General features: G+C 42.1%; 1 protein-coding gene across 1 annotated transcript in view; it reads left to right on the top strand.

Moving 5' to 3' along the window:
* The window catches only part of LOC126455831 (neutral ceramidase-like), a 205,711-nt gene that overhangs the window by 87,419 nt on the left and 93,544 nt on the right, over nucleotides 1-24,748 (top strand). Inside the window, exons 5-6 of the mRNA XM_050091593.1 lie at nucleotides 13,287-13,508; nucleotides 18,406-18,528. Of these exons, the coding sequence (XP_049947550.1) occupies nucleotides 13,287-13,508; nucleotides 18,406-18,528 (345 nt within the window). The remainder of the gene's footprint in view (nucleotides 1-13,286; nucleotides 13,509-18,405; nucleotides 18,529-24,748) is intronic.

The raw sequence follows: 24,748 nt of genomic DNA, 5'->3' as shown, positions 1-24,748 counted from the left end.
CCACGGAATTAACATGTATGATTAGCGATATTGGATAGTTCAAATTCCTAAGAGCTCAGATAGATAGTAATCTATAGTGGAAAACCCATTGATACGAATACTTTTATTATCTTTTTAATTAAACACCGACCTACAAAATTTTCCCTGACAAAGACAACTCAAATGTAACCTATTCATTTGTTACCCACAATATACAACCCCAACGCAATCTGTCTGCTATGCAGTGAATGCATGACTTCCAATAATTAACACAAAAGAATGGCCCTGACTTGCAAGAAATCCTAACAATAACACAAATCCAAAAAATATGAAAATAAAAAGAAATATGAAACTGCTTCCAACTCTGTTAATTGCTAAACTCATTTCAATCACAAATCCCAATAGTGGAAACCCCATTCTTTTTCATAAGTCACTGACCTCACAGAAAAACTTCATAACACGAATTACGGCAGTCACAGCAAGCAGCAACAACAGTCAGCTAAATAAAAAGATTCTAACTACTATAGACTTTAACTACTATGAGGCATATGGTTAGCAAAAGAAAGATTTTGTTGAACAGCAAACAATATATTAAGAAAATTTTGTCTGCTTCATGTGACATCCTGCTCCAAAAATGGTATAGTTGTCTATAATTCCACTACCCAAACATTGTCAACCATACATCCATCCTCATACATTTCCTTGCGTATTTCCTTATAAACACATCATTTCATCTCTCTGTACAATGCATGTCCTACCAACACAGAGTCTCCACGAAGAATATCATGTCCATACACTTCCCTATCCACTCACTAACTGCTTGGCCGTTCAACCACAGAATCTCTTGCCAAGGGCGCAGAGCGCTGTCAATGATATTAACACAGTCTATAGCGCTGCCAACATACAAACATGCTACTTACACCGTGTTCAGGATGTTGTTCGAAAACTAAATACTGCTTCATTTACATTGGGGTAACTCTTCTGATTCAAAGAGGGTATTTTTGGCTCAGAAAGAGGCGGTTCGAGCAGTATGTGATAAGTTGGCTAACCTCTTGTCGACCCCTGTTCAGTAATCTGGGAATTATGAGGTTAGCCTGTATATACATATTTTCTTTAGTGTCAAAAGTTGTTAACAGTATCAGCTTATTCGCAAGAGATAGCAGCTTTCATTCAGTTAATACTTGGAAAAACTCCAATCTGCATTAGAAACTCTCCTCCTTGACTCTTGTATAAAAGGGCGTGCAGTATTGTGCTGCATCGAATTTCAGTAAGATGCCACGAGAATTCAAGAACATAAGCAATAATACATGCACTTTCTACTCCAAACTGAATAATTTCTTCATGGCTTACTGCTTCTATTCGGTCGAAGCATTCTTGGAAAAATTGGAATGACAATGGAGACTTGCTCCTCAGTTTGGTCCCATCTAACATGACATATGAAATAAAATAATTGAAAAAATGGCGTGCATGTGACGTAGGTGACGTTCTATCATCTCATTTTTCTACGATCAAGGGCACGTTTACAATATCTAGCATCCTTGACGTAGATCTTCACGTTCGGAAAGACTCTACAACGTGCTTTTTCCACGCTACGGCCTCAAAAACTAGGCATGCTGAACGCTGACGTTCGAATACGCAGTCTGTGTACCAACGGCTTGATACAATATAGATATTGTTGTGATCTTAGCCTTCATGTAGGATGCAGCAGGGTGAAAACAGCAGCCAGCATCCACGGCCTCACAGTAGAAAAATCGGCCCCAGATGGGTCCGAACGGAACAGGTTGCAACGCTCGAGTCTGCCTTCTGGCTGACGGTGCTTTCATAGAACAAAAAATCTGGAGACTGATGACCTTCGCTGTTTAGTCCCCCTTAAACATCCCAACAACCACCACCACCAAAAATCTGCTGTCACGCGACTGATTGACCAACATCCGCCAGAGTTCTCGACCAGCGTAAGGCATGTCGTGTATACGTCTTTCAGAGATGTCATAAGTGGCCATCGCATGGTGCACCTCGAAAAGTATCTATAATTTGGTAAGCAGCAGAGTGAGCTATGAAGGAAGGAAGGTAGATTAGTGTTTAACGTCCCGTCGTCAGCGAAGTCATTGAAGATGGAGCACAAGCTGGGATTAGAGAACGATGCGTGCCCTTTCAGAGGAAGCGATTTAGGACAATAAATATGGTTGGCCAGAAGTGGATTTGAACCCTCGTCATCCCGAATGCGTGACTTGTATCCTAACCACCCCATCATCACGCTCCGTGACTACTTATGAAATAAATCATTTCGAATAGAAGAAGCGCTTTAATCTTATCAAACGAACACACAAAATGCGTGTAAGAAGTAATGATCGTTTTGACAGTTTTTCTAATGAGTTCAGCCTAGACAGCTATATACAGGGTTATTCATAAGTTTTTCTAGGATTTAATAACAGACTGTGCGAAAACTGCAAGGCATACATAAACATGATACATATTAAAGCATTACGCATCTCCCCAAGTTCGGATTCGTAATACACACTGCTGTGTTGTTACCGAGCACACTTCGGGGGGAAGACGTGTCAGAGCAGGTAGGCAAGGCACCTCCTCCATATTGTTGCATTATATTAATCCGCACCTGCTGATAGGCAATCCAGCAAATAGGTTTTCAAAGAGGACTGCTGATGTCGCACATGCACGCCCATTGCACGCACATTCTGACTGTCACCACATCAGAATTGGCACCCATAATGAGAAGCTGCAATGTGGGTTAAAAACTTGCAGATATACTCTGTCCACTGACATGAATTTCTTTTTGTGTGTGTGTGTGTGTGTGTGTGTGTGTGTGTGTGTGTGTCGTGTTCTGTAGTCCTGGAAGCACGTAGTTGTCATAATTAAAGTGCAGTTACAGACGTCTAATGTGAGCTGTTATTATGGTATGTCAGTGAAAGTTGGCAAATGTGCTAATGCGTTAATGTGTAACCCATTTACACTTTAAAAAGTTAGTTCCAATTTTGGTAACCAGATGAACGTCTGGCGCTGTATACTATTTTTATGACAGTATGACATTCACGCTGTTATTTGACAATCCATTATGTGCGGCTATGCTGGAGTTCAGCCTTGATGACAGTTCCGCGGAGCGCCCAATTCTGCTCTCTCACGATGTCTAATGACTACTGAAGTCGCTGATATGGAGTACCTGGCAGTAGGTGGCAGCACAATGCACCTAATATGAAAAACGTATTTTTCGGGGGTATCCGGATACTTTTGATCACATTGTGTAATTTTTGATGCTACGCAGCGCTCTGAATCGATTAATAATAATATCTCCATATATTTATCTGACATTATTTGACTATCCCCACACCTACATTCCCTTCGCTTCAGTATGTAAGAGCTCCTTTTACTTTCTAACAGGAGTTAACAGTATCTCTATATATTGATCTTCCTTCACCTGTCCATATCTATGCTGTCGTTCCTAATCTTTCCGATTACAACATTTATTTTTAATCTTTATTTTAATACTTATTTTATAAATATTTGCTATGCTCTAGGAAAACGGCGACGACGTAAAGTAGATTATTTCTGAAACTTCCTGGCAGATTAAAACTGTGTGCCCGACCGAGACTCGAACTCGTGACCTTTGCCTTTCGCGGGCAAGTGCTCCACCAACTGAGCTACCGAAGCACGACTCACGTCCGGTACTCACAGCTTTACTTCTGCCAGTACCTCGTCTCCTACCTTCCAAACTTTACAGAAGCTCTCCTGCGAACCTTGCAGAACTAGCACTCCTGAAAGAAAGGATATTGCGGAGACATGGCTTAGCCACAGCCTGGGGGATGTTTCCAGAATGAGATTTTCACTCTGCAGCGGAGTGTGCGCTGATATGAAACTTCCTGGCAGATTAAAACTGTGTGCCCGACCGAGACTCGAACTCGGGACCTTTGCCTTTCGCGGGCAAGTGCTCCACCAACTGAGCTACCGAAGCACGACTCACGTCCGGTACTCACAGCTTTACTTCTGCCAGTACCTCGTCTCCTACCTTCCAAACTTTACAGAAGCTCTCCTGCGAACCTTGCAGAACTAGCACTCCTGAAAGAAAGGATATTGCGGAGACATGGCTTAGCCACAGCCTGGGGGATGTTTCCAGAATGAGGTACTGGCAGAAGTAAAGCTGTGAGTACCGGACGTGAGTCGTGCTTCGGTAGCTCAGTTGGTGGAGCACTTGCCCGCGAAAGGCAAAGGTCCCGAGTTCGAGTCTCGGTCGGGCACACAGTTTTAATCTGCCAGGAAGTTTCATATCAGCGCACACTCCGCTGCAGAGTGAAAATCTCATTCTGGAAACATCCCCCAGGCTGTGGCTAAGCCATGTCTCCGCAATATCCTTTCTTTCAGGAGTGCTAGTTCTGCAAGGTTCGCAGGAGAGCTTCTGTAAAGTTTGGAAGGTAGGAGACGAGGTACTGGCAGAAGTAAAGCTGTGAGTACCGGACGTGAGTCGTGCTTCGGTAGCTCAGTTGGTGGAGCACTTGCCCGCGAAAGGCAAAGGTCCCGAGTTCGAGTCTCGGTCGGGCACACAGTTTTAATCTGCCAGGAAGTTTCGTATCAGCGTACACTCCGCTGCAGAGTGAAAATCTCACTCTGGAAACATCCCCCAGGCTGTGGCTAAGCCATGTCTCCGCAATATCCTTTCTTTCAGGAGTGCTAGTTCTGCAAGGTTCGCAGGAGAGCTTCTGTAAAGTTTGGAAGGTAGGAGACGAGGTACTGGCAGGAGTAAAGCTGTGAGTACCGGACGTGAGTCGTGCTTCGGTAGCTCAGTTGGTGGAGCACTTGCCCGCGAAAGGCAAAGGTCCCGAGTTCGAGTCTCGGTCGGGCACACAGTTTTAATCTGCCAGGAAGTTTCATATCAGCGCACACTCCGCTGCAGAGTGAAAATCTCATTCTGGAAACATCCCCCAGGCTGTGGCTAAGCCATGTCTCCGCAATATCCTTTCTTTCAGGAGTGCTAGTTCTGCAAGGTTCGCAGGAGAGCTTCTGTAAAGTTTGGAAGGTAGGAGACGAGGTACTGGCAGAAGTAAAGCTGTGAGTACCGGACGTGAGTCGTGCTTCGGTAGCTCAGTTGGTGGAGGACTTGCCCGCGAAAGGCAAAGGTCCCGAGTTCGAGTCTCGGTCGGGCACACAGGTTTAATCTGCCAGGAAGTTTCATATCAGCGCACACTCCGCTCCAGAGTGAAAATCTCATTCTAGATTATTTCTACAAAAATAAAATGTTTAGGATTCCGTCAATACAAATAAAGAATGCGGAAGATCGTATATTTATATTAACTCACTTATTTATTCAGAGATGAAGTTACGGTAAAAAATATAGTGTAATTAAGTCTCGAAGTATACGTACTGTGTCCTTTTTGTACGGCGTACTGGAAACAGCAGACGAATAAATTCTATTGTCCGATTCCACTCGTCGGCTTCGAGGAATGTCTTTTATACCTAAGCCAAAGTTGCTATGTATGAAAGGAACGGATCATACTCATAAGCAGACGAACGCAGCATGCAATAAAATTACATTCATGTTTCACGCAGTTATTTACTTAATCGTGAATTATATTGAAATTAACTGAAGATAACGAAAATAATTAAGAACAAGAATTTAAAAAAAAATTTCGTCTTCGATAAGAATCATTCTCGTAATTTATGCGAATAGAAAAGCACCGAGCACTTTTAAACTGTACTACAGTAAAACACATGGTGAAGTAATATTATTATTATATAATTGCCTTAATTTTACTATTAATTATTGTAACTAACGGGATAAGTATAGGAAGTGGGCGTTTTGGGCGGGGAGAAGCTAAATTTAGCAGAAAAACTGGAAAATGAAACGAGTAACAATAAATACGATACAGTAGCATGAAATGTGGAGAAACCGACACACTAAATTCTAAAATAAAAGCCAGATCACAACTAACAAAAATCCATAAAAAAACAATATTGTAATCGATAAATAGAATGAACCTATGTACGTAAATTCCAGTTACCGATTCCGACCGTTCCATGATTCATATGTAAATTATTTTGGCAGGAATTGTATGTGCTGAAAGGTAATAGCGTTTCTACATTTGTAACTGCCCACTAAAACTACTGCAATGAAATAACAAAAACTGTAAAAGGTAACTACAATTGACCTTCTACATAGAACAGTTCTACCCTCCGATTCCAATATTAGTAACTTTTTCGCAGTAGTCCACAGGGCAGTTACAAGTGCAGATATCCCATTAGCCTACACTTCAGTGCACACACCTGATGAAAAAAGATCTAATTATTGAACCATCGAATAGTTGGAATCGGTAAAGAGAACTGGCCTATGTAGGGAGTCAATTCCAGATACCGATTCCAACTATTCGATGATACATAATTTTGGACAGTTTTCCAGTAAATCTGTGAACTATGTTTTTGTAGGATTTCTAGATTTATTATTAATCTCAAAATTACTACGGAAAAGTAACGAAAATTGTATTAATAGATTCCAAACTTTTTTTTCTTTTCCATAATACTGAAGAGAGTAATGCCAAATGTAGAAATCCTGTCACACGTTAGTTCATATACTTGGTATTAATACTGCATACATAACGAACCGTGGAATAGTTGGAATCGGTAACTAGAATTAATTGATATAGGTCAGTTCTAGTTACCGATTCCAATATTAGTCATTTTTCCGCAGAAGTTTAGAGAGCAATTACAAATGCAGAAATCCTATTACACCTCAATGCACATACCTGCTCGAAAGACGAACTAAAGGGTGTAATATGGAATGGTAGGAATAGGAATTAGAATTAAGCTGTGAATTTACCCGTATAACTTAATTCTAGTTACCGATTCCAGTATTTATTAGACCTTACTTTTCGTTACTAATCTACTAGTCCCATTAAACTCAGTACTTGTACCAAAAATTAACACTCTTTCACAATATTATGACTTCATAATGAGATATAGTGTAATTTATTTAAAAGTTGTCTGTGCTTTTCTTACACTCATAAATTACGATGAAACATCCAGGACCGAATGTGTGCCTCGCGGGATAGCCGCGCTATCTAGGCGCCTTTCCACGGTCTGTGCAGCTCCCCCCGTCGGAGGTACGAGTCCTCCCTCGGGCCTGGGTGTGTGTATTGTCGTTGGTTACTAAAATGTAGACTTTCACGGCCGGAAATGTCATGTCCATTATGATTATCCGGGCTGTTAGTAGCGAGCCAGTGGGTGTGTTGGACCTTCTATCGAGCTACAGGCCCCCTTGAAGATGTCTCCCACAGACGGGGACGAACCGTTGGGAATTGAGACAAAATTCATCAACCGACCACGGCATAACAGCCCGGATAATCATAATGGACATTGTCGTTAGTGTAAGTTAATTTAAGAAGGGTGTAAGCCTAGAGACCGATGACCTCAGCAGTTCGGTCCATCAGGAACTTACCGCAAATTAAAAAAAAAATAAAAATAAATAAATGGGTGGCCTCAGCAGTCAGAGACTGCAGTCATGTGGGTGAGCGAGCGTGTGCGTGCGTGCGTGCGTGTGTGTGTGTGTGTGTGTGTGTGTGTGTGTGTGTGTGTGTGTGTGTGTGTGTTCTATCTCCGACGTAGGCTTTGTCGGCCGAAAGCTCATTTTCAAAAGGTGTTTTGTTGTACCTGTTTGTGACTCACATCCCGTGTGCCGCATAAATTAATTTATAAAATAATTTATTTCAGATATATACAGTTCTCTTTTTCTATTCTTATTGATTTTCGTTAACTTAAATTCCTTTCGATATAATTTGTGGCTAAGTAATTTATTACGTGAACTGTGATTGTAATTTTATCGTGTATACGTTTGCTTGTTTGCGATTACGATCAGTTGCTTTCAAAGTCTGCGTCTATGTAGTGTCTCTGCCTTAGGTATGACGTCATTGCTCACACCCGAAAAGTAGATTCTGACACTAGAATTGACCCCAAAAGACAGCAACCACCTGAGCATAAGACTAAAGAAGAAAACAGAAGCTCTAAGACAGCATGCTACCGCCGGCCGGAGTGACCGTGCGGTTCTAGGCGCTACAGTCTGGAACCGCGAGACCGCTGCGGTCGCAGGTTCGAATTCTGCCTCGGGCATGGATGTGTGTGATGTCCTTAGGTTAGTTAGGTTTAAGTAGTTCTACGTTCTAGGGAACTAATGACCTCAGAAGTTGAGTCCCGTAGTGCGCAGAGCCATTTGAACCAGCCATAGCATGCTACCAGATGTAAAACTAAACAGGAAGACCACCGTCCCTGATTGAGAGCGTGTATATACGTCACGACGTGCGAGTTTTAGGCTTTAACTGTTACTTCATCTGGTGTAAGAACTATAGTAATCTACTCTTGAGCCAAGTGGTCCTACCTTTAGAGAATTTTAAAATATATGGTCGCAAGTTCGAATCATGCCTCGGGCGTGGATGTGTGTGATGTCCTTAGGTTAGTTAGGTTTAAGTAGTTCTAAGTTCTAGGGGACTGATGACCTCAGCAGTTAAGTCCCGTAGTGCTCAGTCATTTTTGAATTTTAAAATACACCTTTAGCGAGCGACACTCTTCCTCGAGTTGACACCACCTGGTGGCTGTTTTCGCGAACTGAGACGTGCAGCGTCCAGAAACGTGGTTTTCTGTGTGTCTCGCGAGGTGGAGCAGAGCGGAACTTCTCAGTGGTATGTGCCTCTCTTTAAGGCTGCGCTTATAGATCTCGAATCGCTGATGCTAGTCGATGTTGTTGTTGTGTGCTGTAGCAAATAAAGCACTTCAGGAACAGGTGCAACTTTTGCACGACACCTCGTGCTGTGGACGACACCATAGTCTTATACTGTTCAGTAGTCTCATAAGAAGGGCAAGGGTTTCCAGCATTTTGCTCATTTGTCTGACGGTGTGGTTACTGACTTTCTAACTGAGAAAGCGTTAGCTACAGTCGTTATATTATACTGGCTGTAGCTTAACAGTGCGTTTCCTCTCGTATGGACCGGCAAACTAACGTCTGCGTCGTTTTGCGTTGAGTTTTGTGTGTGTGTGTGTGTGTGTGTGTGTGTGTGTGTGTGTGTGTGTGTGTGTGTTTTTGTGTGTTTGTGTTTATGGTTAATTTGATATCATGTCTTCGGAAATTGATTGTGGCTCGGTTCTGAGTAACTGCATAATGACTTGTGTTTGGTGATTAGGGATACTGGGTTTTCTGTTTGCATGGAAACTGTCTTAAGGATTAGTTATTAATAGTTGTCAGTCTGATGTTTTGCACCGGTGAGTATATGTGTTTCTGGTCGGTTGACAATACACGTTCTAGAGAAATTGGTTCTGACTCTGTCTGTGAGTGTTTGCTTTGCTTTTGTGCGAATCATGTGAAGGTTCAGGGATCTATAGTTTAGTTGTATAGTGCTTTACACTTCCAACTATCTATTGAGATCTTTCTGTTGGAGAATTGATTGTATTTTGTACTGATTGTGTATATCAACGATTTTATCATTCAGATAGTGGATTTTGTCATTTGGATTGAAATCCGCATATCCTTCGAGAGGAGAAGACGGTTGCTCGGTATCGCTTACTGTAATGTGTAAAGTGTTTAGCACGTGTATGTGAATGCGGCTGGCATAATTGACTCTGGCTGTATCATTTTTGTTTGAATTTTCACATCTGTCTTTGTTTGGATTGGCCTGGGACGGGAGATTGTGAAAGCCATATCCGAGCGATCATTGATTTCGTTGGCTGTGTTTTATGAACCTTTTCTAAACCTTGTTTACTGAAGCCACGTGTGTGCCTATTGTAAGTGATATCCTATGGCAAACGCCTACTGCCGTACTTTAAGTAATTCTATTTTCACGATAGCGAATGAGTAGCAAATCAGTGCTCTAGGTTAAGAATTAGTTTGGGCGTAGCGTTTTGAGTGGTCACTAGAGTGTCTATCAATTCGTAAAAAACCATTATAGTAACGGGGTACATGGGAATGTACTTGTTATGTAGCTGAGTAACTCCGGGATGAATGTGCGTTGTATTAGTAACCTATGTGTTTACCAGTCTCTTTAGAGGATATACACCAACTGTATGGGAACGAATCGTGGTGCACTATTTCGCTTCTTATTTCATATTCATTGAGGCTAGAATTTTTCTTACCTCAAGGCATTGTTAAATGTTCCTCATTGGATGCATTTCTGCTCAAGCCTTTAAATCATTGGTAAATGAATTTTTTTATTTTGTGCTTGTTTTGCTTGTTACCTGGTAGTTGCATTGTTGGTTGGAGTAGGAATGAATTTAAAGCGTACGACAGATCACATTAGTTATTCAGATCTCGATTTGAGAACAAGAGCGTGTGCACCTTCAATTTTTTCTTCCACCCTTACCAGCTTCAATGTTGGGGCCGTCGTTGCTACAGATATCGCAATGTTCGAGCTGGGACAAGTTCTGACGTGTGGCACCAGGTCCACTCTGAACCATCGGGTGTTCCATATTCGTGTCAGTACCATAAGACCGAAAACTATGTTCTTATTTGTCTAACACATTTAATCCTGAAGGGCTTAAGTAAAGAGATTGTTACACCACAGCACACTCTCTCACAAAAAATACCAGCGCTCCACTCCCCAATTACGTCGCCTTCGTTCACCCTTTGAATAAAATTTGACTGTGGGCCAAGTTAAGCACCAGTGCACCTTCATCTGCTAGAGCAAAATGTATATTTCTAAAATCCTGCACATAACGTCTGTTTTAAACTTAGTTGTAGTTATGTTCCGCTGGTGGTACTTATATCGGACTTTCATCATCTAACTTTTTTAGAATTTTCTCACGACTGATATACTCCACGAACCACCATTTTTAAGGAGGCGATAACGCACCATTTTTTACACCATATAAACTATATAGTGGGTCAAAAGTCACTTCCTATCGTAACCCACTGAAAGCGTTATTGTAATCTTGTTGTTTGTGATACAAACACCAGAGTGCACTGCTATTAAATCAGATATTTGTGACATTCTTCATCATTGATTGTAAACTGTTGTAAGGTTGTTTTCTAGAGAACAAAACGTGGTATAAAGGTAGTTATAATTTAGTGGCCGGCCGGAATGGCCGTGCGGTTCTAGGCGCTCCAGTCTGGAGCCGAGCGACCGCTACGGTCGCAGATTCGAATCCTGCCTCGGTCGTGGATGTGTGTCATGTCCTTAGGTTAGTTAGGTTAGTTAGGTTTAATTAGTTCTAAGTTCTAGGCGACTGATGACCTCAGAAGTTAAGTCGCATAGTGCTCAGAGCCATTTGAACCATAAATTAGTGACGAATGACGGGAATAATAATTTCAGCACTGTTCATCCTACAACGAAGGCTGTCTACAATTTACGCAAACGTGAGAGAAAAATGGATCTGCTGCGGATTGCCACAGGTCGGGAAGGCCATCAGTAACTGATGAAGTTAAGGTTTAAATTTTACAAGCTGTTATCGAGAGCCCCTTGAACAGATATTTATAGAACCTCTGTGCAGAGAATTTTACATAAGGTCACATTCAGACAGTTGAGGACTTGAAAGAAGCTGTCTAGAACAAGTTTGAAGCCGTTAATTCTAACAAACGGCTATGTAAACAAGTATGTTTAAGCGCCACAGCTCATCTGATGACATGTATCAACAATGATTGGAAACAATTCGAGAAGTAATCCTATAAACAATGCTGTAGCTTCAATAAAGTCCACAATTATTTCAGAATTCCAATTGATCGACTTGTATTCAAGCAGTGTGGGATGGGTAGTGACCTTGTATAACTGGCTTGTCTGGCAGATATGAGCTCGTGCCACTCCTTTTGTTGGTTCAGATTTTGCACCATAAAAAGGTGAAGAGTTATCTAATTCTATTCGTGCTGCAGATGTCTTATTAAGCTGTAGGTGGCCATATAACCTGCTCGCTAACACATGCCGAAGTTGGGGGTCAGATGAGGGCAAGGCACTTACAGCATGACCACAAACTGTTCGGTACCATAGTGCTGCAAGCTACCTTAACCTTCACGCGCTCGCGCGGGCGGTGAAGTGACCGCCTTTTTGCACTTTCGCTCCATACTTACTCCACAAAGGTAACGAGGCGGCGGGAGGGACATGTATTCTCTGGGTGCACCTGTTTCCGACAGATGCTGCTCAAAGTTCGTCCAAGTCTGGCCTCTCTGCCTCTCAGGACAAGTTCAAACAGGTCCTAACACGTTCGGCGGTCAGTTTACCGCCTTGCAAGCGATTACGGCACTTACAAACACGGTCAGTTACCGCCTTGCGAGCGCTTACGAGACTTTGTTCTACTCGTCTACTTCGGAATGTGAGCATTTCTTTTTGTAATTCCCCTATAATTCCTCAATTTTATAGACTCTTCCAGTTCTCTAGTGAATGTGCATGTGCTCCAGAATTTCAATATCAAGAAGAACACAAAGGTGGCCTGCAAGTATATTTTTCCGCTTACTTGACTTGGTAGGAATAAATTCGTTACGCATTTTTCAATTCAACACAGGTAATGTGAAAGAAAAAACGAGAAGACAATTCTTACATGCATTATCTTTGGAACTGATGAGCGAAAACCTGAAAGAAAGAGCTAAATTGAAGCATTTACCAAAAGATTTATTAGTATTTTTGGAAAATTACAGAGGTACTGACGTAGTTTATCCAGCTGTATCAACCCCTACAAGGAGAGGAATATGTTATTTGTGTGGCTCAAAAAAGAATATAAAAACAAAGCGAGAATGCGATGAATGTGGAAGAAACGTCTGTCTACGACATTCAACCACGACAGTTACGTGCAATAATTGTTGTCAGCCTCAAAACGAAAATGAAATGCATACAGACTGATCAGCATTTTTCATGTGACTGAAATGTTTGTGACGTTTTCAATCAAAAATTCTTTTTTCAAAGCAAAATTAGCTTTTCTTGTGACGAGTTAAGACAATGAATAATTCTAGTCTTGAGTATTACATTATATAGTCCCAAAACATTACAATTAAAAAAATGTTCTTATATTTCATTTGAGTATTTGGCTTCCCTTTTGTATTCCATTGTATATTTTAATGTTAAATAAATAATTTTGATTACAAATGTGTTCGCAATATTGTGTGAGATATCATATGTCGAAATTTTATGGAAATATGACCTTTAAAAACGGAAAACCTCAAAAGATTGATGAAAACTCTCGGGTGGTCGGCCGACCGCCCGCGCGAGCGCTCGCGTGACTATTTCTAGCGCGAGCGCATGAAGGTTAAGATTGAGTACCCATTTATTTTACTTATGTGTGTTATTCAGAGACTAGGCGTGCTTTAGTAGTAACGTGTGAGAACTTGAAGAGGCGTTGCTTTGCAGGGCCCGTTCATCTCCGCGTTCTCGTCGAGCAACCTGGGGGACGTGTCGCCTAACACGGCGGGCCCTCTCTGCCAGGAGACGGGCTGCAGTTGCGAGCCGGAGACCAGCACCTGTCCTAGCTCACCCGACGGCCGCCAGGAGCGCTGCTACTCGCTGGGGCCCGGCACCGACATGTTCGACAGCACCCGCATCGTTGCCGAGCGGCTCGCTGAAAAGGCTGCCGTGAGTGTCCCCAGTCCAACTACCAATGAGAACCTGGCTGGGTCACAGATACACTGTCTCACCATTCATTTCGGATCCATTGTTCGATAGACAAATAAAATACAAATGGGTGAAATAAAAGTGACATAGACATGCATATCAGTAGTAATCAATCTGCAAACGAGGTTGCAACTAAAGCCTTTAAATCTGGGTGCTCCGCACTGTTCCTAACGATATTTTTTACTGACTTGTCACAGGTATGAAACTAAAGTCAGACTGAGGGAATACAACACATGGGCTCCACAAGGTTCAGTGCCAGGTCCACTACTGTTTTTAATTGCGTAAATGATGTTTCAGTGACTTGAAAGGGAATGGTACTGGTTGCTCTCATATTAAGATATCTACCAAATTGCCACATACTTTGTATATTATGATTTGTTAATAAAATTAAGTAAAAAAGTTTGCAGTAACATTGACATTGTCTTGGATATGAATAACAGTTAATCTGCACAAGCGTTTCTATATCTGCAATTTAGATGTGAGATAGCATTCCTAATGGCACTTTTATGGTCTGCATCACAGACTGACACTAAGAATCTGGGAATATAACGTACACATTCCCACTTGGTGCAGTGCAGCTTCGACTCCTATTCTTAACCTACTAAATGATCTTCCAACGACTTTAATGAGGGTGATTCTGAGCCATATAGACACATGTCAGATCTACTATATCAGCATACATTAGGGATTCCACCTTTTGGCTGTCGAATTAAGTATTAGGGAGAAAATGAGAGTGATATTTACATAAATATCAGTATTAAATAATCAACAAACTAATTGCAACTAAAACCTCGTGTCGTGCAGCTCCCAGGTACTGCATCTAGTGAGGCGATTGAGAAAGGCACATGAATGAAACTAGGCTCAGAATGAGGGAACACAAGATGAGGCGTCCCACAGTAGTTGATACTCTGCCTGCTCCAGTTTGTATCTTTTGTAAGGGATCTCACAATGATTGTAATAGATGGTGCAAAAGCTGCAATGTCTGTTGATGACACAAACGTATTAATTCAGGTGAGAAAACTCAACCAGATGTGATCCAGGTGATAGGTGAACAGATTCAAAGCTTGTACATAGCAGGTAGTTTAATACATAATCTCAGAAAGACTCATTCTATGCAGTTAGAAAAAAGTATAAATAACCTGCTGGTACCAGAAGCACCACAATGTTAAGGATTCTGAGAATCAAGAAGGATATTAAAACTCTTTGTATCACGGAGCCTAAGAACATAAGAGGCAATAACTACTGACAAAACCAGATCTCACTTTCAATATACGAGTTATTTTCAAGAACTGGAATTTTGAAGTTTTGTTTGTTGTGTTGGACCGATTTTTTCACTGTTGATTGGGCAAACATTTCTGAAAATCATTACCCAGTGTTAGCCACATTGTCTGTTTAATCTGTCGTCAGCTGCCATATTAAAGGTTTTATGTGTTTTAGTGATATAGGTGATATTGTAGAAAAATGGATCTGGGAATTTGTATAAAATTTTAGTATAAGAACAGAATAACGTGAAGTACAGTTTTGGAAACGTTAGGTGTTCCTTTTAGTGCCTCTACTAGGGAAAATAAGGGTTTGTGAGCGGTATAAGCAGTTCACTGCACCTCGTGAAATCGTTGAAGGTGATGAGAGGCGTGGACGCCACACTACATCATCAACCGATGAAATCTTGGAAAAGGTGCGTAAATGGTTATCAACGATCGCCGAATCGTAATCACAAAACTCGCTGGTGACATTAGTGTATCATCTGGCTCATGCTATTAAACTTTTTGTTGATTTTGGTATGAAATATGTGATAGCAAAATTTGTTCCAAAACTGTTGAATTTCGATCAAAAATAGCAGCGAATGCAAGTTGCTTAGGACTCGCTAAATGAAGTTAGCAACAGTGCAGAACTATTGGAATGCTTCACAACGGTTAATGAATCATGCTGCTACGGATACAACCTCGAAACTAAGCTCAGTGGCCGAAGTAGAAGCATTCTGAATTTTCAAAACCGAATAGAGCTCCACAAATGCAGTCAAATGTCAAGATTACGGTCACTGTATTTCTTCGTTCTCGACGCCACAGCGCACAATGAGTACTTACGACAATATCTAAAAATTAATGTGGAGTATCGTAACTTCAACGTCATTTGCTGAAGCAATTCGAAAAAATGCTTTGATTTATGGGGAAATAATTCATGGTTTTTGCACCACCATAATGCACCTGCTCATGCTGCCTTTCTCGTTAGTGAATTTTTGGCAAAACAGTATTGTAATGATGCCTCATCTTCCATATTCAAAAGACCACAGGTGATTTTCTTCTGTTAACAAAATCAAGAAAAAGCTGTACAAAGATAGACACAGGTAAAAGTTATCCAGAAAGATCGAGTTCCAGAAGTGGTTTGGGGATGGGAAGAAGCACTGACATAAGTGTGTAATATGTAATGGAGACATTTTTGAAAGAGGAGAACATAAATGTAGATCTGCGGTCGACAAATATTCTCAAGAGCTGATATTGACATTGTGGGACGGCTCCTCGATCCACGTATCTACCGATCTTATTAATAAATAGTAACCTACATATATTAATCTCTGAAGAGTTCCCAATAGACTAGGGGGTCCCCAAGTACTGATTGTTTAAATCTGACAGAATTTGGAACACTTCGTGTCGACTGCTCCTTGTTTCAGATTTATGCCACCCTCAGTTACCTCAGATTTCTGACACTAATTACCTGACGAAGTGTTGCTGAATAATTTATTTACGCGGAAGATTAATTGAGTAAAGACAGTAAGTGTACTTATACCAGGTGATCAAAAAGTCAGTATAAATTTGAGAACTGAATAAATCATGGAATAATGTGGATAGAGAGGTACAAATTGACACACATGCTTGGAATGACATGAGGTTTTATTAGAACCAAAAAAATACAAAAGTTCAAAAAATGTCCGTCAGATGGCGCTTCATCTGATCACAATAGCAATAATTAGCATAACAAAGTACGACAAAGCAAAGATGATGTTCTTTACAGGAAATGCTCAATATGTCCACCATCATTCCTCAACAATAGCTGTAATCGAGGAATAATGTCGTGAACAGCACTGTAAAGCATGTCCGGACTTATGATGAGGCATTGGCGTCGGATGTTGTCTTTCAGCATCCCTAGAGATGTCGGTCAACCACAATACACTTGCGACTTCAGGTAACCCCAAAGTCAATAATCGCACAGACCTGGGAGGCCAGGTATGATGAAAGTGGCGGCTGAGCACACGATCATCGCCAAATGACGCGCGCAAGAGATCTTTCACGCGTCTAGCAATATGGGGTGGAGCGCCTGCCTGCATAAACATCGTACGTTCCAGCAGGTGTTTATCAGCCACTGTGGGGTCTATCGTCTAAACAACCCGTGACTTCGAACTCCGAAATCATTCTCGCCACAGCTGCATTTGTCAACGGACCTTTACCCGTTCGAATCCCCTTCCTATGGTGATAGGATCGTAACGCTGAACTAGCACATTCCCCATTCTGATAATATAGCTTCACGAAAAACGCCTTTTTTGGTAACGTCAACATGCTGCTACTGCTGGTGCATCTGACTCCTTCTCTCATTACAGCTCCTTTTATACATGATTGTCATGCGCAGTCACTGACGTTTTGCTGTCCAGCGCCATCTGTCGGACATATTGTTTTTTTTGTTCTAATAAAACCCCATGTCATTCCAAGCATGTGTGTCAATTTTTACCTCTCTATCTAGATTATTCCGTGGTTTATTAAGTTTTCAAATTTATACTGACTTTTTGATCACCCGGTATTTAATGCATTATGCAAAATGAAACACGATCACAAATTTTTACTAAATATGTTTAATTGTCAGTACTGAGAGACAACAAATAAAACATGCCCCCTCTCACACCCTCTAAACCCACAGTGACCGTGCCACATAGCCCTGTGTCCCTGAGATAAGTCGGCACCTTTATTTAGTTCACGGCCGAATCTACCAACTTCAACTACAATCACACGCAGTGTAAAATATGTAAGGTTGTGTAAGTATTTTTTTTGCGTTATTGAGCGTGAAAGCTATTCTTAAGCTATTGTCAGTCGACGCTGTTGAAGTCGGCTGCTAGATGCTAGATGCATATATAATTAAAAGGCTAACCCGGTTGCAGTTGCAAGTTACCTACCTAACGGCTTCCGGAGACAACAAAATTTTTATTTTCAATATTATAAATAATTATTGAGCCAAGTTAGAAATTGAAATGATGTCATAATCTACTCGTTAAGAGGTATAATCTTATGTTACATGTATGACACAGTAAGACAAGTATTGCAGGCAGAAACTGTATATATCTTGAACCAGCAATAATCACGGCTAGCCAATACCGAGACTATATTCATACAGTATTTGAGAATGAGAGTAAATAGCGACATCCAGCGAAGTTTACCTATCATTTAAAACATTTCCTAAATTTTTATCGCTTCTATGCTTAACGTCCAATATTTAACAGAGTCAGATGCAAAGTAATGAGAAGTTTGAAGCTGTTTTGTTCATGAAAACTCTTTACAGAATCGTCGGTTTAGTTGTTTTTATGAAATACGGCTGACAACCAAAAGCTGCTTCGGGTCGCATGCTGTGCGCGGTCCGCAGTTTGACACTTCGACGACCACAGATGTAGACGAGCAAATAGAAATATTTACAAAAACCAAAATTTCTCATTAAATTTGAACACACTTCGTAAATAAAACTTCGGCAGCATTGTGTGGCATAACTTGCGATTTTCTTACCAAACTGTACAAGACGTATTGGGCTTGGAAGTATAATTTTTAGATTTTCAGCACTGCTAAGTGTGAACCGTCACCATTTGGGTGTTTGTTGTTTACAGGAGCTGTGGCATTCTTCGACTGCTAGGGAGGTGACCGGTCCCATTGCGTTCGCCCACCAGTGGGTGGACATGCCGAAGCAGACGGCTGACTACGTCGATCCCGACACTGGAGCTACTACCACCGTGAGTTTTTGTGTCGCTTGTTTTCCTAGCTGTCCACCACGTTGGTCTCTCGCATGTTGGGATGGAAACTTTTCACTCGAGATTATCGAGACAAGTAAACAGTTACAGAGTAGGCCCATACAATGCTGATGCGGGTACAAGTGTTTCGAAGCAAACCGTTCCGCGCACGTTAGTGAACATGGGTCTTCGCTATAGATGAGTCCTTTTTTTTGGGTCATCAGTCTACTGACTGGTTTGATGCGGCCCGCCTCGAATTCCTTTCCTGTGCTAACCTCTTCATCTCAGAGTAGCACTTGCAACATACGTCCTCAATTATTTGCTTGACGTATTCCAATCTCTGTCTTCCTCTACAGTTTTTGCCCTCTACAGCTCCCTCTAGTACCATGGAAGTCATTCTCTCATGTCTTAGCAGATGTCCTATCATCCTGTCCCTTCTCCTTATCAGTGTTTTCCACATATTCCTTTCCTCTCCGATTCTGCGTAGAACCTCCTCATTCCTTACCTTATAAGTCCACCTAATTTTCAGCATTCGTCTATAGCACCACATCTCAAATGCTTCGATTCTCTTCTGTTCCGGTTTTCCCACAGTCCGTGTTTCACTACCATACAATGCTGTACTCCAGATGTACATCCTCAGCAATTTCTTCCCCAAATTAAGGCCGGTATTTGATATTAGTAGACTTCTCTTGGCCAGAAATGCCTTTTTTGCCATAGCGAACCTGCTTTTGATGACTCCTATACTGATTCAAATAAATAATCAATTACGATTGAGTAAGCATGGTATCATTCACATTTGACCATAGATCAATGGAAATGTGCCGTCATTCGGATGAATCGAGTCCCTTGTTACACCAGGTCTGTTGCCATATACCCCGACATCAACGTGAATGCCTGCTCGGATCCTTCGCTTTTCCATGGATGTAGGCCAACGGGGGCAGTATTGTGCTATGGCGGAAATTCACCCGAGCTTCCATGGGACGTATGGTAGTAAAGGAAGGAACCGTGACAGCTTTGGTGTACATGGACATTGTTGAGGGTAGCTGCATTCCTTCATGCTTCGTATCTTCCCCAACCACAATGGCATCTTCGAGCAGGCTAACTGTCCATATCACAAGGTCGGAATCATGCTTCATTGTTTTGAAGAGCGTAAAAGTGAACGCAATTTGATTTCATGGCCACAATCCGAACCTGATGGGTCACATCTGGGGCACTAACATGTGCTAGTTCTATGTGTACATACCACTTGCCCATAATTTAAAGGAACTGCCTGACCTTATTGTAGGCGTCTGGTGCCACATGTCTCTAGTCCTATCAACAACTTTTCGAATCCACGCCACACATGGATTCCGAAGGTAGACCAGCACATTATTAAGCAGGTGGCCAGAAAGTCCTGGCATATCAGTATACTGCAAGCCCCAGAAATGTTGTGACAAACTTTGAGAGGTTATAGAGTGTGTCTTTAGAAACAAATCGACGATAGGAACCTGTGTCTGGAAACGTCATCCAACGACGCTACAGAGTGTCGAATTTGTAGCTGGCAGCGTCTGACACTAGGACACCCCTTCGGCAATAAATGTGAGGTTGCAAGCTGAGGGTAGGCACGCCATTCCGCAATGTTGTTTGTTATTCAGTGGATCGGGACTGGATGCCATGTGGCCAGTATATAACCTGGAGCTCGATGCCGTGTAGAAAGGGCTCAACTGCCATGAATAAAACTCTCTGTTTCCTCAGAGGATGCCGTTTTCGGACTCAGGTTTCTATCCACGGTTTACGAGGGTTGACAAAAGTAATGCCTCCACCTTCGTAACTCTTCAACAGTTGGCAGCACTGTACTTTTCTGTACAGCTCCAGTTGTTGGGAAGCCTTAGCATTGCGCAGATGGTCGGTCAATGCGATTTAATCAACGTGCCGTCATTGAATTCTTAACAGCAGGAAGTGTCTCCTCAAAGGAGATTCACCAGAGAACGAAAGCAGTTTACGGTCATTGTGTTGATGTGAGTACTGTGCCTCGTTGGGCGAGTAAGTTTAAAGATGTTGGGCCGGGAATATCTGACCTGCGTGACAAACAAAGAGTTGGACGTCGTATGACAAAAAAATGGCTCTGAGCACTATGGGACTTAACATCTGAGGTCATCAGTCCCCTAGAACTTAGAACTACTTAAATCTGACTAACCTAAGGACATCACACACATCCATGCCCGAGGCAGGATTCGAACCTGCGACCGTAGCAGTCTCCCGGTTCCGGACTGAAGCGCCTAGAACCACTAGACCACCGCGGCCGGCGTCGTATGACAGCAACCACCGAGTTTCACAAGCAAAATTTTGACCGATTGATTCAGGACGATTGTCGTATCACTCAGAGAGAAGTTGCAAGCGCAATGGGCATTTCACAAGAACGTGTATGTCACATTATTGCTTTGCTTGGCTATCGGAAGACCTGTGCACCACGAGTACCCCGGATGCTGACTCCTGAAATCCTGAAATCCCACCATCGCACGGCATCCTTCCCATAGTCCAGATTTAGCACCGTCTGACTTCCATCTGTTCCCGATAGTGAAAGACGATCTGCCGGGAAATCATTATGCTTCTGACGAAGACGTTGAGAGAACTGTGAGACTGTGGTTGAGGAAACTGAGTGTCGATTTCTTCCGTGACGGCTTCAGAAAAACTGTTCATCGTTGGCAGACATGTATCCAATTGGCTGGTGATTATGTGGAAAAGTGAATATTAGTAATTGAAGATCGTGTTATAAGGATTATATCTGCTTTTCATTTATTAAAATATTTCCATCCTAACCCAGTTAACGAAGGTGGGGGCAGTATTATTCATTCAACCCTCGTACTTCTCTCCTGGACCCCTAAAATCTCCAATGCTTTTCAGTACACAGGAGAAAAATAAACTGCAGATGGAAACTCGTATCCAGAGCCGGCATCCACCAAGGCAACAGAGCGTCGAATTCATAGGTGACAGCTTCTCGAGTGGCGATCGTGACAGTCAGTCACGATCACTTAATAAGAAACGACATTGCGAGACGGTCCACCTAGGATCCGTCAGCGTGCGAAATCACGGCTGCTACCGAAGGTGTGGTTTAGTGGCAGGTGCCGGCGCCTAACATCGATGCTTTGTAGCGTCGTTACATGGCTTTTCTGCACACGAGTTCCTTTCCTCGATTTGTTCCTCAAGATACCCTCTACAGCCCCTCGAAGTGTGTGACATCATTCCTGGGACACCCGTATAAATCGACCTATTCCTACGTAAACCGCTTGGGCGCAGTTGGTGGCAAAACCAAATACACCGCACCGGCGCTCAGCTGCATTGACGACATTCGTTTGTCAACTGTAAGTCTTTATCTGCTTCTCTGGAGTTCCTAACGCACAGCTTTAGTAAACTTGTTTTCGTTCAAACACAAAACTGAGCCGAATATTTTTTGGGTGGCGGGAAACTGCTTTTCTCTCTGCATCGAGGCTCGCAGTGGTCCCTTGCAAAATAATAGCTTCTCTGTGATGTTTTCAAGGTGAATGTTTTCGCACAGGGTTATGGGAAGATGAATTTGTTGTTCTATGTAACTCCAATTGAAAATGAAAAGCAAGTGGTTGGCGCGGTCTTATCTATCACAAAAATGGTTCAAATGGCTCTGAGCACTATGGGACGTAACATCTTAGGTCATCAGTCCCCTAGAACTTAGAACTACTTAAACCTAACTAACCTAAGGACATCACACACATTCATGCCCGAAGCAGGATTCGAACCTGCGACCGTAGCGGTCGCGCGGTTACAGACTGAAGCGCGTAGAACTGCTCGGCCACTCTGGCCGGCGACTATCGCAATGTACACCAGACAACAACAACAGTTCTAAGACGATGACAAAATTTTGTGCGCCACTGGAACGCACGTGCTGAGACTGGCAGTCACTTGTTTGAACAGTTGTTCTCATCCTGAGCTGTAGTTAGATGGTGTACGTTGTTTACGCCTGCGAATGTGAGCGAATTTCTAGAGTTTTATTGTGCCTTATCAGTCCCTGACAAAATCTCTCACTGTCGATGAAGAGTTGATATTCAACAGAATTTGTGATGTCATGGCTTTGTATTCAGTTTTTTTTCTTTTCACTGTTATTATTATTCCCTTGGGGCCCTACTGAACCACATGATTACAACAAAGGTCATTTTAAGTGTTTTATTTTAGCACTTCTTTGTGCCCATAGTACCCTCATTACCTCAGAAAAGGCTCCTGTTAAACCAAGTTTTATGTCAGGCCAACCTACCAGTCGTGAACTTTCTACCATGGAATCTTTCTGTTGGTACATTAATCTGTATTAATCTGCCTTCCCACGGGTTTTCTTTTACTGCACCGATCCGTTTTATTTCTTCATTTTTAACTTTACTACGACTTCCGTAGAGTTGCACAACCTGTCTTCTTAATGTAATTGTTTTCACCCTTTTCTAAATCCCCAAAGAATTTTATCCTGCGTTTTTTCTTATCCGAATTAATGATGTTATTCTGTTCAATTTCTTCATTTGCTCTTCGTCTGCATCTTCCTTCCCCGGTACAATTTCGATCTAAATTTTTCCTGATTGCCTTCAGTTGTCTCTTTAGTGTTTCCTCGTTGTCTCTCTGTTTAACAGGAGTGTTTCAGCCACACAGAGACTGGTATTGTGACTGTGTTGTAGTGTCTCAGCTCTGTATGACTGGAAAAGCACTTTTTGTTGCAGACTTTCTTTATAAGTTTGAAGGCAATGCATTTCATAACTAATCTTTTATAGGTCTCGTGAATGGTTTCACCTAAATATTTGAAATGCGAATCTCTCTCGATCTGCCCGTATCTAGTTTTTGGAAAGTATTTCGGTACACATTTCAGATGATTCTCTTTGTATACACAGAACGTTCCAGGAGGGAACGTCAATATTCAGTTATATGACACCAACGATCATTAGAAGCAAAAAACGAGTACATTAAGAGCTATGAGCACTTCATCTTCGATATTATGAAAAAATCTCTTCTACTTCAAGCTTTTACGTGCTGTAGTTTGAGAGGTGGCGGTACGGACTGAAACAAGAAAAAGGTGTCCGGCGAATATGGGCTCTAAAATGCTGGCCGGCTGGAGTGGCCGAGCGGTTCTAGCCGCTTCAGTCTGGAAGCGCGCTACCGGTACGGTGACAGGTTAGAATCCTGCCTCGGGCATGGATGTGTGTGATGTCCTTAGGTTAGTTAGGTTTAAGTAGTTCTAAGTTCTAGGGGACTGATGACCACAGATGCTAAGTTCCATAGTGCTCAGAGCCATTTGAACTATTTTTTTCTAAAATGCTTTCCTTAAGTGCTATGAAAACTTGTTCATCTTCGGTAATGTCAAATACATCTGTTCTACTGAAGAAAGACTGGGAGAATGAAGTGCAACAACTTCAGTACGTCTACAGCGGTAACACGCTGACAATGATGTCGAAATTCAGATAGTAAAAGCAGCAGTTACGCAGAACACAGCTGACTTTAGTTGAAACTGTGTTCGATATCGTCACTTTGTCCATGTTCATTTCAATTTCTCTGTCCTGAGTGAATTAAAAGCACTTTGTTTAAATGTCGTTTGACGCTATATTTCACTGAGTAGCTGACGTAAATTATACCGCGTAAATGGTTCAAATGGCTGTGAGCACTATGGGACTTAACTTCTGAGGTCATCAGTCCCCTAGAACTGAGAACTACTTGAACCTAACTAACCTAAGGACATCACACACATTCATGCCCGAGGCAGGATTCGAACCTGCGACCGTAGCGGTCGCGCGGTCCCAGACTGTAGCGCCTAGAACCGCTCGGCCACTCCGGCCGGCATACAGCGTAAATCCATGAGCGGCCTCTTGGACAATCGTGACTGAGCTGTCGTTATGTAATCGCACTAATTGTTTAAAGCTAGGTTTTATGATTTTCGTATGCGTCCCACCGTGCAGTAAGGTTGTACTGATTCTCGTCTATGAATGGGTTGCCTCTTTTTCCCGTTTGATGATTTCGAGGTGATATGCTTTAGCTGCGTGTTGTGATCTGACTGCGTTTCCAGTCAGAATCGAGTTGCAGTGCTCATTGAGTTATTATTTGCCCATACTGCGCTCCGTTATGAGCCATAGTCTGTTTTGTGTGTTTCTGAAATAGTTCATGCGTATTCTGGAAAGGAATTCATACATGCTCCACTGTGTGTAATCACGTAATGTCATGCAAAATAAGCAGTCAGTGAATT

The sequence above is a fragment of the Schistocerca serialis genome, chromosome 2, assembly GCF_023864345.2.
Source record: "Schistocerca serialis cubense isolate TAMUIC-IGC-003099 chromosome 2, iqSchSeri2.2, whole genome shotgun sequence".
Lineage (NCBI taxonomy): Eukaryota > Metazoa > Arthropoda > Insecta > Orthoptera > Acrididae > Schistocerca > Schistocerca serialis.
The sequence above is the reverse complement of the archived record's forward strand: the minus strand, read 5'-3'. Positions and strand labels throughout refer to the sequence as shown.